This window comes from Cyprinodon tularosa, unplaced genomic scaffold (assembly GCF_016077235.1).
Source record: "Cyprinodon tularosa strain WSP-4 unplaced genomic scaffold, ASM1607723v1 ctg224, whole genome shotgun sequence".
NCBI lineage: Eukaryota > Metazoa > Chordata > Actinopteri > Cyprinodontiformes > Cyprinodontidae > Cyprinodon > Cyprinodon tularosa.
In genome coordinates, this window is record NW_024038835.1 from 642,772 (window position 1) to 658,480 (window position 15,709).

Here is a 15,709-nt window from a genome sequence, read left to right on the forward strand (position 1 = left end):
ACTATCTAACACATGCACAAACCACCTATCTACTATCTACACCAACACATCAGGCCAATCCACATTTACACCGTTGTACATCGGCACCTTAATACATTTTAGTATTGAAGTACTAATCAATACTAAAATATAGACCCCACAGATACTAGAATTTCAGGCTCTAAAATCACTTTTTACAGTGAAATTTAGAAAATTGTAATACTACGGTCATTTTAGGTTATGCATATTAACAAGAAAATTGCCTAATTGCACACGTAATGGGAACGACTCTTTCCTACGCCTAGGAAGTGTTTCAGTACATAATGCCAAGAGCGGTTGAATAGAAGCGTGCTGACAACTCCAGTGGTTACAACAGGCAACATTTCAAAGAGCAACAGTGAAGGACGGAGCTTAAGGAGTTCAAGTGAAGTTAGCCACTCATGCTAGCTCTCATATGCTTACTCATAGTCGTAAGCAGAACATGGCAGTAGAAATTATATTTAATTTATTCTAATCGTCTTTGATTTTGTAAACGAAATGCTTACATCTATAAACGTTACATATGAGTCAACTCAATATGATTAAAACAGGCTCTAGATTTAAAAACATTGCAGATGCTAAAAACAAACTGAAATATGGGGTAAACACCCTCAATCAGGCTTTATTGTAACGGTTATGTACTTTCTCTGTCTTCTTCTAGCAAAACTCTCCTAATCAATGATTCTGGTAATGTCCAGCACCGTGTGATACATTGCTCAAACAAACAGTGGAAAATTATAAATTTTTCTGATAAGTAATTTTTGCTGCACAATAGCCAAAGCATGAGCTGGGATGTTTTTGAGAAAACAGTGAGAAGTTGTTGCAACAAAACAACCTCGTTAACCACTGCAGGTCAAACCACAAGACAGAATGTGCACATTTGATGATGAGGACAGAGGAGGGCACATGTGTTTCTGGACAGACGTCTCTGATGGTGTTTCTCTGTGCTTGAGTACAGTACAGTAGTGCAGTTACAGAAGAAGTAAATGTGGAGCAAATAATAGCACTAAGCACTGTTTCAGTTGGGGTGGCTCATTTTAATGATTGGTAATAAAGTAAGCTACAAAATGAATATAATATATAATTCAACAAATAGCTCCACTAATTAAGCTTTTTCACTGACCTAACAAGCGAGTCATTTAAAGTTGTTTATATTGATCATACAGAGCATTTCTAATAAAACATATTTAGTGAACTTTAGAAAAACATACCAGATGGTTAGACATAACACAATATATGTTTTGCAATTCACAATAAGTCCAATAACCTATAGCTGTTCAAGTAATATGTCATGACAATAAGTCATGGGTATTTGCAGTTTAGTGCAATATTTATGGCGTGTCTTATTTATAATTTTTACTACCATGTTTATTTTATTAAACTAAATATTTCAAAGAAATGTTCTATTAGAATTACCCAGTATTATAAAGAAGTAGTTTTCAAACATGGGTCTCACATTTTCTGTTTTAAATGTGTTTCTGCTGCAGCAGTTTATTGCATTCCTTCCCAGCAGCCACCAAGGGCTGCAGAGGCCTGTTAATCACCTGTTTAATAAGTCAGGTTGGGGAGCCAGGAAACACCTAAACATGCAGGACAGTAGGTCCTGGAGAGCCAGTTAGAAAACAAATGCTAAATATCATGTCTCCATAGTTATATAGCAGCTAAATTTTTTGTACATTTAACACACACTAGTTGTATTTGCAAAAGAGTATAGTATCAGTATTAACAATACTAGGCTATATTTGAGAAGCTAATTTAAGGGACTAGGGTAATTGATCAAATTAGTATGTTTATTTATGATTTCAAATAGCCTAAAGATCAAAAGTTCAGAACCCTGCCCATGGAGATGAAGTAATTGATAAACAGGAAGTAAATAATAAAGAGCATCAAAACTTCCTCCCCGAAAACAAGACTTTCTTTAAGTAAAAAACTCAACTAAATCAAAATATACATGTACAGTAACAGAGGTGTTTACTTGGTTACACATGTCTGAAAGAGAAACAGGGTTTACCAGAAAAAGACAAGGTCCAAGTGTATCATCAGTTCAGCATACTGTAATGATGCACCCCCACTACCACTACACTCACTCCAGAATGATGTCACAGCTGAAGCTAGCTTGAAGCTACAGGCAATATGTAAAGTAGCCAATATAAAAAAAAAGAAATAAAGAGATCATGGAGTTAAATGTTGCCATAAAAGCAGATAAGACCAAAGTGAAGATTGGTTGTAAAAAACAGTAGTTTGAGGAAAAGTTGTCATTGTGTCCTCCAGCAGGCTAAACCTATAGCAGCATTGCTACAGAGATATTAAAGAATAACCTATCTATATTAACTATAACCATTATTAAAAAGGAAAGTTTGAATCCCGGTCTTAAAATAGGATGTCCACCTCAGGGACAAGGAGAGGAGCATGAAAAATGAAATATCTGCTTGCCTAGCCTTTAGAAATACCATGCAGGTTTTTTTAAATCAGTCCTGGACATGATATATCTAATTTTGTTAACATTCTGGAGAAAATAGGTGAATCTTTGGAAATACCTGTTGGAAGAATATAGAAATTGTAGATGAAGATTTCATACATAAAGTACATGAGTAATATTTAGCAGATATAGAAACCCAAGAAATAATTTTGGAATTGAGAGACTTTAGAGTTTTCAGTTTTGACCACCAGATTTATTAATGGTCAACTTCAACAAAAAAAAATCTGTAATTGCTCAATCAGTTGCTACTGGAAACCTCCATATTTACTTAATCTGCAATAAAAAATAGAAGAGTGATGGTGATCAAATATTTATGTTTGAAAGGCAAGGTAAGTTTATTTAAAACCACTCAGAGAAAGTATATTGTAACATGTGGCATGACATGAATAAATAAAGAGAATTAAATAAATATATATACCGTTAAGTTAATAATAAAAAAGTCAAATAAAAGGAAGTTATATGACAAATGTAGCCAAGAAGTTTAGATAATCTTTTGAATCTTGATTTAACTTAGGTTTTAGCAGTTTTACAGTTTTCTCAGAATATGTACTAGATTAGTGGTGTGTAAGAAATAAAAGTTGCTTCTCCATGTTTGGCTTGGGTTTTGGGTATGTAGTGTAGAGTGGACTTGAGACAGAAAACCTGAGAAGTCTGGGTAGTTAATACACGGACATTATGTCTATGATTGATTTCAGTGCTGAGCCATTTAGAGATTCATAGACTAACTGAAGTATTCTAAAGTCTATTCTCTGCGATATTAGAACCAGTGTAAGAGCTCTAATACTAGGGCGAAGAGCTCCACTTTCTTTGTTTTAGTAAGGACACAGTAAGATATTGAAAGGAGTTATAAAATGTTAGAAATTGAGATGTGAAGACAGACCTCACAGCAATGGTGCATTCAGACACATATTTTACCCCACACTGCATATTTTATCATACACACATGCAAACACAGCACATCTAAATATAGCCCTCTGCCTCTGTTCCTCCATGTTAAATCTCATCCTGCTGTCTTGTAAGTGTTTTTCACAAGAATTTACCCTAGTCATGTTTTCTATCTGCTGTGAATGTCCCAGTAGCCACCTGGGATTCTGTCATCAGCTGGACTGTTAAATACCCACTAGCCTTTAACCTGCTTTCATTTCAGCTACTGCTAAAATACTGTCTTATACATCTCATTTCTGCAGCTCTCTAGCCATACAACAATAGATACATGATATTTAGAGAGGTATTTGTACATATCACTATACACACCAAGATTTTTTCATTATGAGGCTAATGGACTTAACCCATCCATATGGGGTTTACATTTGCCGCTTTGTTTGTTAGGGTACCTTGGAGGTTCAATAGGTGTCAATATGTTCCTCTGTTTGATTTTTAAAATGCATTTTTTTTCTGCTGTCTCCGTCCGAGTCAGATCTGAAGGATTTTTTTCCCCAGCCTAAATAGGAATGCTAACTGCATTAGTCACCTAATTTTTCAGGCAAATTTTTTGTTATTTCTTCTTTTCTTTCCTTTTTTACCACATTCTTTAGTTAAGCATCACTCTGTGATTTGTGATTAATACCACTGGGCCTCCTACCAAGACATCCTGCTACTGCTGGTGGCAAAGTCTGATTATGTGCTCTACTAAACTGGAACTCTGGGTTATGTAGCAGGGTGACTGTTTAGTGGCCAGTGCTGGTAGTGAATCAGATGTAACTGCCCATGCTTATAGTCCTTCATTTAAGTGGCATCTGGCTGACATAAGTTCATATCCTGCAGATCAGTGAACAAAATGAACGACTTGTTAATTTGATGATGAAAAATGCTTTACTTTACATCGGAATAAAAAAAGACTCTCTCTTCTCCCATCCTGTTTTGATAAAATACTATATTCTCTGTCTGTTCCCCATGTGTTTGTAACATACTCTACTTCTTCCCCAAGTGAATGCTCACTTGGGCTCATTCTCTTTCAAAAGGGATTGCTGAGAAGGGCAGAAAATCAATATGGTAAAGGTTGAGAGATGAGGCCAGTTAATGTAATAGGAATAGGTGAAATACCCAGAGGCCCAGACAGGCCATTTCTTGCATGAATCCCACCAGCAGGAGGCCAGAGGAGTTTCGAAAACAACCATCCATCCATCCATCCGTCTTCTCCCACTTATTCCGTCAGGGTGGCTGTGGGGCCGGGGTCTATCTACAGCAGTCTATGGTAGAGAGGCGGAGTACGTCAGTCTGTTGCAGAGTAAAAAAAAAACCCACTACAGTCAAAACAGAACAAGGAGCTCAGCTGCAGGAATGATGCACTTCTGTTTTTTTAAGCATAATTGATAAAAAATATTGTTCAAAAAATTGCCAGCCGGAATGTATCAATTCTTTACACTTTTGTACTTCTTAGGCATTTTTCCTGCACGACAGTAGAAAAGTAGACTCACACACAGCAGATAGAAGATAAAACTTGTTTCTCTTCTAAACACATTTGTTATTATTATTATGCAAGGGCAGTCAGTGGGTAATGGGCAGTTGCCCCAGGTTACTGCTGAGAATGAGGAAACCTAGTTTTGTGTTTGTGTTGGACTCCAATCAATTTGTCCTGCGTATGGGGAACAAATTGTTTCAATAATTATGAAACTAAAAGGGGGTAAATTGACATTTTTAATGAAGGAATATGCAATATATCATGTAAAACGGTACCCCCAAATTCTACTATTTTTTATATTTCAGGCATTTCTTTCATATTGTTATGTCAAAGCCAGCATTACTGCTGTAATTCAGTGTGTTTGTGTGACCTAAAAATTCCCAAGAGGGGTTGCTTGGCCATTATTTTTGAAGTGGAAGCTGGCCACAGCAATGAACCTGTCTTTTACTAAGCACTTATATGAGTTGTTTAATATTTATTCCAAGCTTAAATTATATATCGGGAAAAATTAGCTAAAAAAATTCTGAGGGAAGAACCTGGAAACTAGCAAGACCCTGAATGCTTTGATCTCTACTTGTGCAGCATTTCTGGAGATTCTTCTGGAAAGTTATGACTTTTAAGAGCTTATTAAAATAGAATGCAAAAAATGCACTTCACTTTTTCTGTTAAATTAAGATGTGACAGTAAAGTTGGTCTTGTAGATTTCATGGATTTTCTTTATGGTTTGCAGAATTGCAATCCTTTGAAGGTGATAATTGACTATAGGTTGACATATTTTGTAAATTTTCTCTCATTGGGGAAAATGTAATCAAATGCACCTAATTGGTTAATTAACCCATAATCACATAAGATATTTTAAATGACAACCCATATTTTTGAGGAAACTCAGACCATGTTGCTCGTTTAAATGTTTTATGTCTTATTGAGTCCAACTTTAGTGCAAATTTGTCCTTTTCAGCTCACTGAGAACATGTTGCTAAGTGGTGACTCACAGCATCAAATGTGACAGAAATTAGATATTTTGGCTGAGAGAATAAATGAAGGAATGAGAAGCATAGAGAAAAACACAGACAATGGGCATCCCTACTATTTCACTGTTTCAGATAATAACCCTGACCCTTTACTTATATTTGATACATCATATAAATTTTTTTTTTCATTTCAAAAAAGACATTCTGAAGAAAAGTAAAAAAAAAAAACATTTCAAGTAGGACTCAGAAAATCTAATTGCTACAGACTTCAGTGCAAATCAAACCCAAATCAAAGTTTTACAGTAACTTTTTTTAATAAAATTTGCTTTAATTTAGTGGTTGTTTCAGCTTGGCTTTTCTGGAGCTCCTTCTAATTTTGCTGACTGAAATGAAAAAGAAAAGGAGAAATTCAAATTTTTTCCTCCAAATAATGAATCCTTCATTCCTCCACCCGGATTATGATGTGGACCATCACCAGATTTAATGGATTGTTTCTTGGGCCTTTGGTAAAAATGTCAAAAATCCATTCAAAACTATTCAAGTTATCCTCTACCCAGACATACACACAAACTCACCTAAAACATAACCTCTTGACAGTTGTCAAAACTTCTGTAGTCCATTAGAAGTGCCTTCGATGAGGAGGCCATTTGCTTTCTTTTCTTTTGCACCAAGGCAGAAGTTGGTTTTGATTTGGATCTTTTCATGTATGACGCCACATGGTGCTTCTATGATTGCACTCAGTTGGAAAGAAACTAGGGTGCTGATTGGTCTTTTTATATCCATACTCTGTTATTTTAAATAGCAGCTAATCTGTGTGATGATATTTAAATATATAAAAAAAAAATTGCAGCTAGTTTTTTCCCCCTCTTATAGTAACACTGATTTGACATACACTTTCAAAAGTTAAGTTTGATTTTAAAGTAAGAAAAAGGGTCCAAAAGACATTTTGATGATTGTAAAAACAGAGTTCTATTAATATTTTGCTTGTTATATGTATTCATCAGAAACCATTAACAAATAAAATAAAATGTATCTTTGTTTGTAGACTACTTTTCATACTCTGAATCTACCAAAGTAAATATGTGAAGTGGAAATTGATTTTTGATAAAAAATTAAACACTGTATTTAGTGTAGGTTAAATTTTCATTTTTTTAAGTTAAAGGAGTCCGCAAAACTTTCAATCTAGAATAAAATAGAGTGTGAAAATCTATATTTGTCCTCGAGTGTGAAGTGGTTAACGTGCACGACCCATATACAGTACAGAGGCCTTAGTCTTCGACGCAGCTGACCCGGGTTCGAGTCGGACCTGTGGTCCTTTACCGCATGTCTCTCCCCGTCTCTCATACTCCCTTTCCTGTCAGCCTACTGTCAGAAAAATAAGCAACTAGTGCTGTAAAAACTCTAAAAGAAAAAAACTTATATTTGTCCTGATTATTGTGTTTGAGTTCCTTATTTTTCTTAAAGTCTAATCTTCATCTTGAAAAAGCGAAATTACATCATTCACCCAAGGTCCTGCTTGCTGTGTCATAACAAGTCAAAAGAATAAGAAAGTGATATACTCTAATGTCAATCTTAAAAGGACTGTAAGCAAAATCATTAATATCCATGACAGATATTTTCATCTCCTTTCTTCCTTATATAAAAACATTTGGCAATTGCAAATATAAAAAAAAAAGAAAATATTATAACTATTACATGAATATGGGATTTAGAATCATTGGCACAGCCGCTGGGAGGAAAAAGGCGACACGCTAAAAATGACGAAGAAAAAACTATTGTATGGATTAATTGCTTTTTTGATGAAGGGCTTATTTCTCTTTCACAAGTCAAACGTGTCTTAATTTTATGCCGGCAGCTGCAGCTGAAGTTATGGAGAAATTGCCCACATTAAGGTTATGAAATTAAACATTCAAAAGCTCCAAGACTAAACTACATTCACTGAGATTCACTGGTCCTCAAAGCCTTTCGCCTTTAAGTCTAAGAAACTGCAAATCCTCTTCTTTTTCATTCAGCTATAAGGTCCAACACAATTCTATACTCCTCAGAATTCTCAACATAATTGTTATTAAAGAAAATATGCAATGATAATTTAACTTAGCAATGAAAGCTCTCCAACTTCAAAATAAAAGGGATTCAGGACTGTATGTTGTTTATTTATCAAGTGTGCATACAGTAGAGAAACAGCTGCATGCTCATTTTATGTTTATGGGAAACATTTGTATGGATTTCCCTCTAGATCAGATTGTGTGTGATCAGATATTTATAATACAAAAAGCTGTCTGGAAAATAGGCGGGACACACCCTATTTCATTGCCAGTTTTAACAGGTACAGTCTATTTTTAAGTGGTACTTAACAGAGACAGAAGAGAAAACGGGTCTGCCTTAAATCTGCTGTCAAAGCCTGAGGAAATGTGTGAGACAATTCTTGCCTGTGCATTTCTGCACAGTATCGTCTAGAAAAGCCAGATTTAATTTGGAAGGAAATTTACGACAACTTTAAGCAGTATCCTTTGAATCATCACGAATACATTACAGTTTATGTTGTGTAAAAAAAATCTAAATCTTATTTTATATATGCATAGTTTAGCATCTAATTCTTCCACTAAACAGTGAATGCCATATTTGGTTATCTTTGTTGTAAATTCTGTATGAAAAATATAAACGAAAAAACATTTTAACATTAAAAAAAGAGTGTTTTCAGTAAAAATATTTATCAACACCTAAATAGACATATGCTTGGATTGACCCGTAAATTATTGAACATATTTGCATAAATCTCAACTGAAACTTGTCCTCTGCCGTGCATATTTCGAAACAGTTTTGAAACATGATGCATTAACGTTTGTCGTTTGAGGTCCTATTGATAAAAAGTTACAAACTGAAACTATGCACCTAATAGATCTTTAAATTACCCCCATTGTACATAGCCTCCAGGCTACTTCAGGTTTGGCTTTTTGCGTGAGATGCTATTTTCCATTTTATTTGGTAGTCATTACTTATATTTAAGCCTATTATAATAGTTTTTGGAAGTCAGAGAAACAACTCGGATTTCCATATTTTTTTGTTCTATAACCAGGCTAACCGTAATGAACGAAAAAAATCTAGATCTTCCAGAAATTAATACACAGAACAATGTAACAACATGGTACTGTAACTGTCTATTCTACAGGTGTGCCACAGTTTTACTGAGAATTATATAACCAGAACAAAAAATGAAAAACATAATTGGAAAATAAACTCAGGTAGAGATAATACTATCCCCTATCACCTCATTAATTATTCTACTAAACTAGTCAATCTTTTAAACAAACAGTTTTTTGTGTGGCTCTACTATATGTATATAGTGAAAGATTTAAAATACAGCAGTTGAAACGGTGATATTATATATATATATATTTTTTATCTATGACATCAGAAAATAATGTAATGTTCTAAGTTTGCAATGACTACCCTTAGTTAGTATTTCCGAAGGTTGAATGGACACCTCCAGCACTCTGAGGCATGCAGGGAAGATTGTGGCTGATCCCACGCACCCCAGCCACAAACTATTTGAGTCACTTCCCTCTGGCAGGAGGCTGCGGTCCATCAGGACCAAAACCTCACTCCACAAGAACAGTTTCTTTACATCCGCTACCAGCCTCATCAACAAGGCCCAGAGACCCCTGTGACATTTCCACTGCCTCTCTCCCTCCCCTGTTCAGGACATAGAAGCTACACAAATGAAGCATCTCCAGATCTTCTGCGTTACATTAATGCACAGTCTACTGTGTATGTCGTATATAGCTATATAATATATATTGTATATAGTATATTGTATGTTTTATATTGTACATAACTATAGATTCTGCATTTTGAATATATATATCTAATTTGTTTGCATCACCAACACCAAGTCAAATTACTTGTAAGTGCAAACCTACTTACCTACCTAATTTTTATGTTTATTGTAAGCGAATATTTAAATCTGTCTTAAATCTGTCCTGTGATGGTCTGGTGACCTGCTTCATCTCTTTCATGGTGACTGCTGGAAAGAGAAATAACACCCCACAAGCCTGCTAGGACAAAGGGCCTTTCATAATGGATGAGTGAAAAATGTGTTCAATTATATGGCACATCCTCTAGGAGCTCATTCATGTAAAGATCTGTGATTTTCCACTGTCTTGGTTCTGTATCACGAATAATGCATATGAATTTTAAAAGGCTTTGTTCAGGATTATTTTTTTAAGATTTGATGCTGAGATAAAATGTTGAGCTAGTACCACTCATTGTTGTTGACCCTTAGATTGATAAAGTATTTCATTATTTTTTTAGGTGACCAAAATGACCTTCTTTTCTTTGCTTTTTTTAATAGCTGGACAATCTGGATGAGCAGGCTGCACAGATCAGAAGAGAGCTTGATGGTCGTCTTCAGATGGCAGACCAGATTGCAAGGGTGAGTCAGACTCTGCAGGGTGTCCTCAGACTGTTTTTAATATGCTTTGTTATATAGTTAACATTTCAGAGATAGTGCCAGTAGTAATAAGACCATACTGAAGCTTCCGTAGGAGAAAAAAAATCATCACAGAGCTTTATATTGTTTTGTTTTGTTTTGTATTTTCACTGATCATATCCTCTGACCTTGAAACACTTTAAATTCTCAAGCGTTTGTTTCTGAGTCTTTTTTTGGATATGTCTCTTTCCTGTACCCCCCAACAGGGAGGAAAGTTTCCCAAATTTGTATCTAAAGAGATGGAGGCAATGTACATCGAGGAGCTCAAGTCCTCAGTGAATCAGCTGATGGCCAACCTGGAGAGTATGCCTGTGTCAAAAGGTGGAGAGTTTAAACTCCAGAAGCTGAAGCGAGGCCACAACACCTCCATCATTGACATGGGCCAGGAGGATGAGAACACTCTCTCCAAGTCTGATGTGGTTCTTTCCTTTACTTTGGAGGTAATGCATCATTTGGATTGCACAACTTTAACCAATGTCTACTATTATGATCCTTATAAAATGTCTTATGTGCCGTGCAAAGCTGCACCTGCCTGAGCGAGACTTAAAAAATCGAAGCTAATGAGAAACACTTCTCTGCTCAATACTAAAAATAGAAGCAGACAGCACACCTGTTCAGACGGTTGGCCAGACGCAGTGTGAAGAACAGACTGATGTACACATGCGTGCATAAAAACCTATTTACCTGCTCTGTAATGGGAAATGTGACTCATCTTGTTATCAGCTTGTCTCAGATGAGCTATCACCACAGAACAGAGAGCAATCACACCTCTCTTCCTTTATGATGCAGTGCTATTTTGCAGTCAATGGGTGCATTCCTGACTGTGAAATAGTCAATATAACTAAAGTACATCATGCCCTTACTGTGAAATAGTAAAGTAAGGGCATTATACTGTTTTTGCACTTAAATAGTACCAAAAAGAAAAATCTTCTTCTCTGATTGAGGAACCTGAAACAGTACTGCTACCTTATACCTGGTAGATTTCATTTCTTGAATTTGTCTTGCCTTTAGCAAAATAAGTCCAATACATGTTAAAGGTTTCATTTTTGCAGATAACTTTGCAACGGTGTCATGGATTGCATTACCATTTGGCGAACCAAACCAGTTTTTAAACCAAAACCAAACCAGTTTTTCTAGATATGTCCTGTTTATTTACAACTTAAGAAATGTAACAAAGCTTTCCAGGTCCATCTATAATTTCTTTCAGAAGCAGGAAAGTGAGAGAAATTTTAAAATCATAGAATATATAGTCTCAAGACATCTGAAAACCTTTAAATCAAGATGGGCAGTTTACAGCCCACACCTTGCACAACTCAGACATTTGAGTAAGGCTCCTTTAGCAACAACTAATGCACCTAGCAGCAGCCTGCATTGGGGGTCCATATTCTGTTCACATAATTTAACACCAACATGTAGGTCTGTGATAGAAATTAAGTTAGCAGTGAAATCTATTTTTTTCTAATTGATCTCTCAAGGCTGTTTTCTTTAAATCTGCATTGGATTCACAAAGCAGATGACACTATATAGATGCAGGAGCAAACACCATAAAATCCAGCAAATTAGCAGCTGTTTTGCAGCAGGTCCAAATACTCTTCTTTTAAAGGGGTCATAGAATGCAAAACCAAGTTTATATTGCCTTATTTGAATAACAATAGTTCAGTGGGTGAATGGATGTACCGGACATTTTTTTTAGGTAGGAAAAGTAGGACATGTTCGGAAAAAAGAGGACATCAGATCACCCTACCATATCAACAATTTTAATTTTTCACTGAGTGAGTGCTTGTTGCTATGATGCGTCTTTGCTCAGCAGCTTTGCTCGTTGTAAACCAACCAATCAGCACACAGCTCATCTAAATATTCATGAGCATACCATAAAAGGAAGAAGACCTGACATTTCATTTAAGGGCTTTTAACCAGGCTTGCATGAGGGCTCATAAAACAGCAAATATACCATTTTCAGCCCAACCAATGTTACACATCCTATTCAGAGACCTTAAAGACCAGCACCAAATATTCTATATAACCATTCTATGAACCCTTTAAACCACAGACAAAACAGATAAAATGAAGTCATCAAAAAGATGGATAAAGGGTATACTTTTTCCTTTTCTTATTTGAATTTATAAAAACTCAATTGATGAGAAATTTTTTGGATAAATTAGGTCATAAATTAGATAGTTTCTATGTGATTTTAGTGGACCTTATTTTAAATTACATTGGAATAATGTGCATTCTATATTAAACAGATACATTTAAACAGTTGAAGAGCATTGATTAAAGTAAAAGAATGCAGCAGATACTGATATTTTACATGCACTGGTTGCTGTTATAATTGGTAAGTTACCGCCATACATTTGTAAATAATCTGTATAAAAAATAAACACATTGCCACAAATTGATGCAGTTTCCATGAAATTGACTAATGTATTTCTAAATAGCTAGAAAAAACATACACCTTTTTTGCATTTGTAAATAAATCTTAAAGCTTTCTGACAGCTTACCTTTTAATTTAATCCTTCTTATATCTGATTCCACAGATTTCCAAAGAAACTTAAGTTTTCTCTACAATTACAAAAAATAATAATAAAACTTTTTTGTCTAAGCAAACAGAATGAGTAGAAACTGTTAGACTACAAAGGTATCTGTATAACGACTTATCAAAAAAACATTATTGCATAGCAGAAGCTTATAAACTCTCAGGCTAATAACAATAGAATAAGCTGAATGTTTTATTGAAAGCACTCCAATCCTGATGGAACATGTTTCGCTTCTGGCTGTCTCTCTGAATGTCATGGTTGCTGTCTTACGGTTACTGTTGGCCATAGCAGAGCTAAATGTAGACACTGAACTCATAAAGAGTATATAATACTATAATACTTTATGTGGCAGATCATGTCTGCTAGCCGTTTTGAGGATTGGGAGTTGCAGGCTCCTTCGAGAATAGTTGCCATTTTTACAGACTATTTGAGTGGAAAATCAACCAGGATCCATGTACAGTGAAGACACTAGCTGTGAATGTAAAACCCCACTGTGGCTTTAATAGTATTTCTGGGTGGATTTTCCTGCCCGCTCTTTTGCTGTTGACCCTCTTGCTCTCCAGCCTCTCTTAAGAGATGAGTCACTTCTCCTTTTCGTACTTCTCTAAGGCTTTTCTGCTTCCCAGGTGGTGATCATGGAAGTGGTGGGGCTGAAGTCTCTGGCCCCAAACAGGATTGTTTACTGCACCATGGAGGTGGAGGGAGGAGAGAAACTCCAGACCGACCAAGCTGAGGCATCTAAGCCAACGTGAGTGTGCACACATGGATGTTTGTTAACCACTGGTGTTTATGCAGGTATAAAAAAAATACAGCTGTAACAAATGTTTACTAGAACTAAAAACAAACGCTATATGCATGGAAGATGAAACTTAATTTATTACTGACTGTTTCTGTCAACAAAACACTATTTGATAAGATCTTTGAGGAATAGGATCTGAATTTGCTTTTAAGATGAACTTGGAACTAAAAGTAAGCCTAACTATCCCAATTTTCAGTGGTTTCTCAGTTTGCCGCCTTAAGTACTCTTCGGGGGCTCTCAGATGCACTAATTTTTCCTCAGAGGCACTTTGCATGTAAATTACTAAATATAAAGGAAATTGGACTGTTCAGTTGTGCAAAACTTTAATTGTATTCATTTCCTTTGAAACATGTCAATATTTTGATGCACAGCAGGATATTCGAGTATTTGTTTCACATCAATTTATTCTTATAATCCTAATAATCAAATTTGGTTTGTGCTCTTAGTAGGCAAATTAATAAATATTTAAGGATAACCCCTTTACTAGCACCGTTTGTTAATATTATTGCATTTCCTCAGACTTTTATCCTTTTTCCTCACTAAAAATATCTTCACTAGTCATCATGATAGCCATTATAATGCAGGTTATGTTATAAAAGAGCCACCGATTAAACATTCATGTATTATGAGCTATTTAAGGCTCATATGTCTACTGCTGATCCTGCTAAAGAAAAAGACCCATTTTGAAGAAGGTGTAACAGAAAGGAAATTAAATTAGAAGAAAAAAAGACAGTGAAAACTATCCCAACCACTTGACGTATAATTTCAATAATCAAATAAAAAAATTAAACAATAAAAAGAATTATGGTTCAGGTTGTATTTATGGTTCAGCCTCTAGAAAGTAAATGTTAAAAACTCTAAGTGACAGATACCTGACAGGCTGTACGATGAGTTGAGGGTTTTTCTTTGTAAAGAGCTCACATGTAAATACAGTACATGCACACAAATTAAGTCTTACGAGATGAATGTTACCCTTTAAATGGCTGCCAGTTATTCCCAAACATTAATTAAGCGTGCTCAGCCCATATGTGCTCAGGCTGACTTCTATATTCCTGTTAACTTTGACGACTTGATTAATGGATACAGTAGATAAAGTTTTTTGGTATATATTGTGTAACTACAAGCAGATTAAACATGCAGAGATTTGATCCAATTTGCAGGAAGAGCTGCAGGAACTCAACGCTGTCACGTCCGTTATTAAACCCTCCATTGAGCAGCAAGGTCACCTTTATGCCTGAACAAAAGTAGCATGTGAAATCAACACAATTCAGCAGTGACTACATGTCAGCAGTCTCTCTGCTGTTACTCTTATGCTCAGGAACTACAGCAGATGATGTTGAATCTTGATAAAAGTTTACAAGGAGGAAAAACCTATATGAACAGAAATTGACACACTGTTCTAAATGTATAATTTCATGACAAGAATTTAGGGTTTTTAATCAAACTGCGAAGACTGTATACGCTCAGAGTTTTTTTTATATTTAAAAGTGCTCTCACTTAAACCCTAAAGGCTACAGTAATACAGATTCCTACTTACTGCTTGTGTATTAATGTGGCTTTAGTGGATCTGTGAAGCTGGTCTGTTTAACACTTATTTGTTCCAATTCCATATTCCCCAGGTATTGTGTTATGTATTGTGTTTTTTTTTTTGGTTTGTTTGTTTGCTCATTTCATTTTCAAAAAGCTGTTTCGTCCAACTGACTCAGACATAATAGGAATCGGGTTATCAGATTTCATAGAACTCCCTATGGACCCAAATGTTCTTTGTTCATTTTTTTCCTTCAGGACACACTATAGTGTTAAAAGTCTCTTTAGTTTCCATTTCAAATGTTATATATCCACAAGGAGGGGTAGTTATTTTAGTATAAATGATTTGTCTGGTCAGAAATTAATACAATTGCGAGAAATAGAAGACATTATTTGTTTATAAAGTGTTTATCTCAGGCTTCAGTAGCTGGATTTAGACATAATAGATATGTTTAGGGATTACATTAAAATTGCTCCTCTGGATGTGA

General features: G+C 35.4%; 1 protein-coding gene across 14 annotated transcripts in view; it reads left to right on the forward strand.

Moving 5' to 3' along the window:
- The window catches only part of cadpsb (Ca2+-dependent activator protein for secretion b), a 112,636-nt gene that overhangs the window by 40,940 nt on the left and 55,987 nt on the right, over positions 1–15,709 (forward strand). For all 14 annotated transcript variants that reach the window (XM_038286399.1, XM_038286395.1, XM_038286396.1 and 11 more), the window contains exons 4-6: positions 10,221–10,301; positions 10,565–10,798; positions 13,522–13,643. In XM_038286399.1, the coding sequence (XP_038142327.1) occupies positions 10,221–10,301; positions 10,565–10,798; positions 13,522–13,643 (437 nt within the window). The remainder of the gene's footprint in view (positions 1–10,220; positions 10,302–10,564; positions 10,799–13,521; positions 13,644–15,709) is intronic.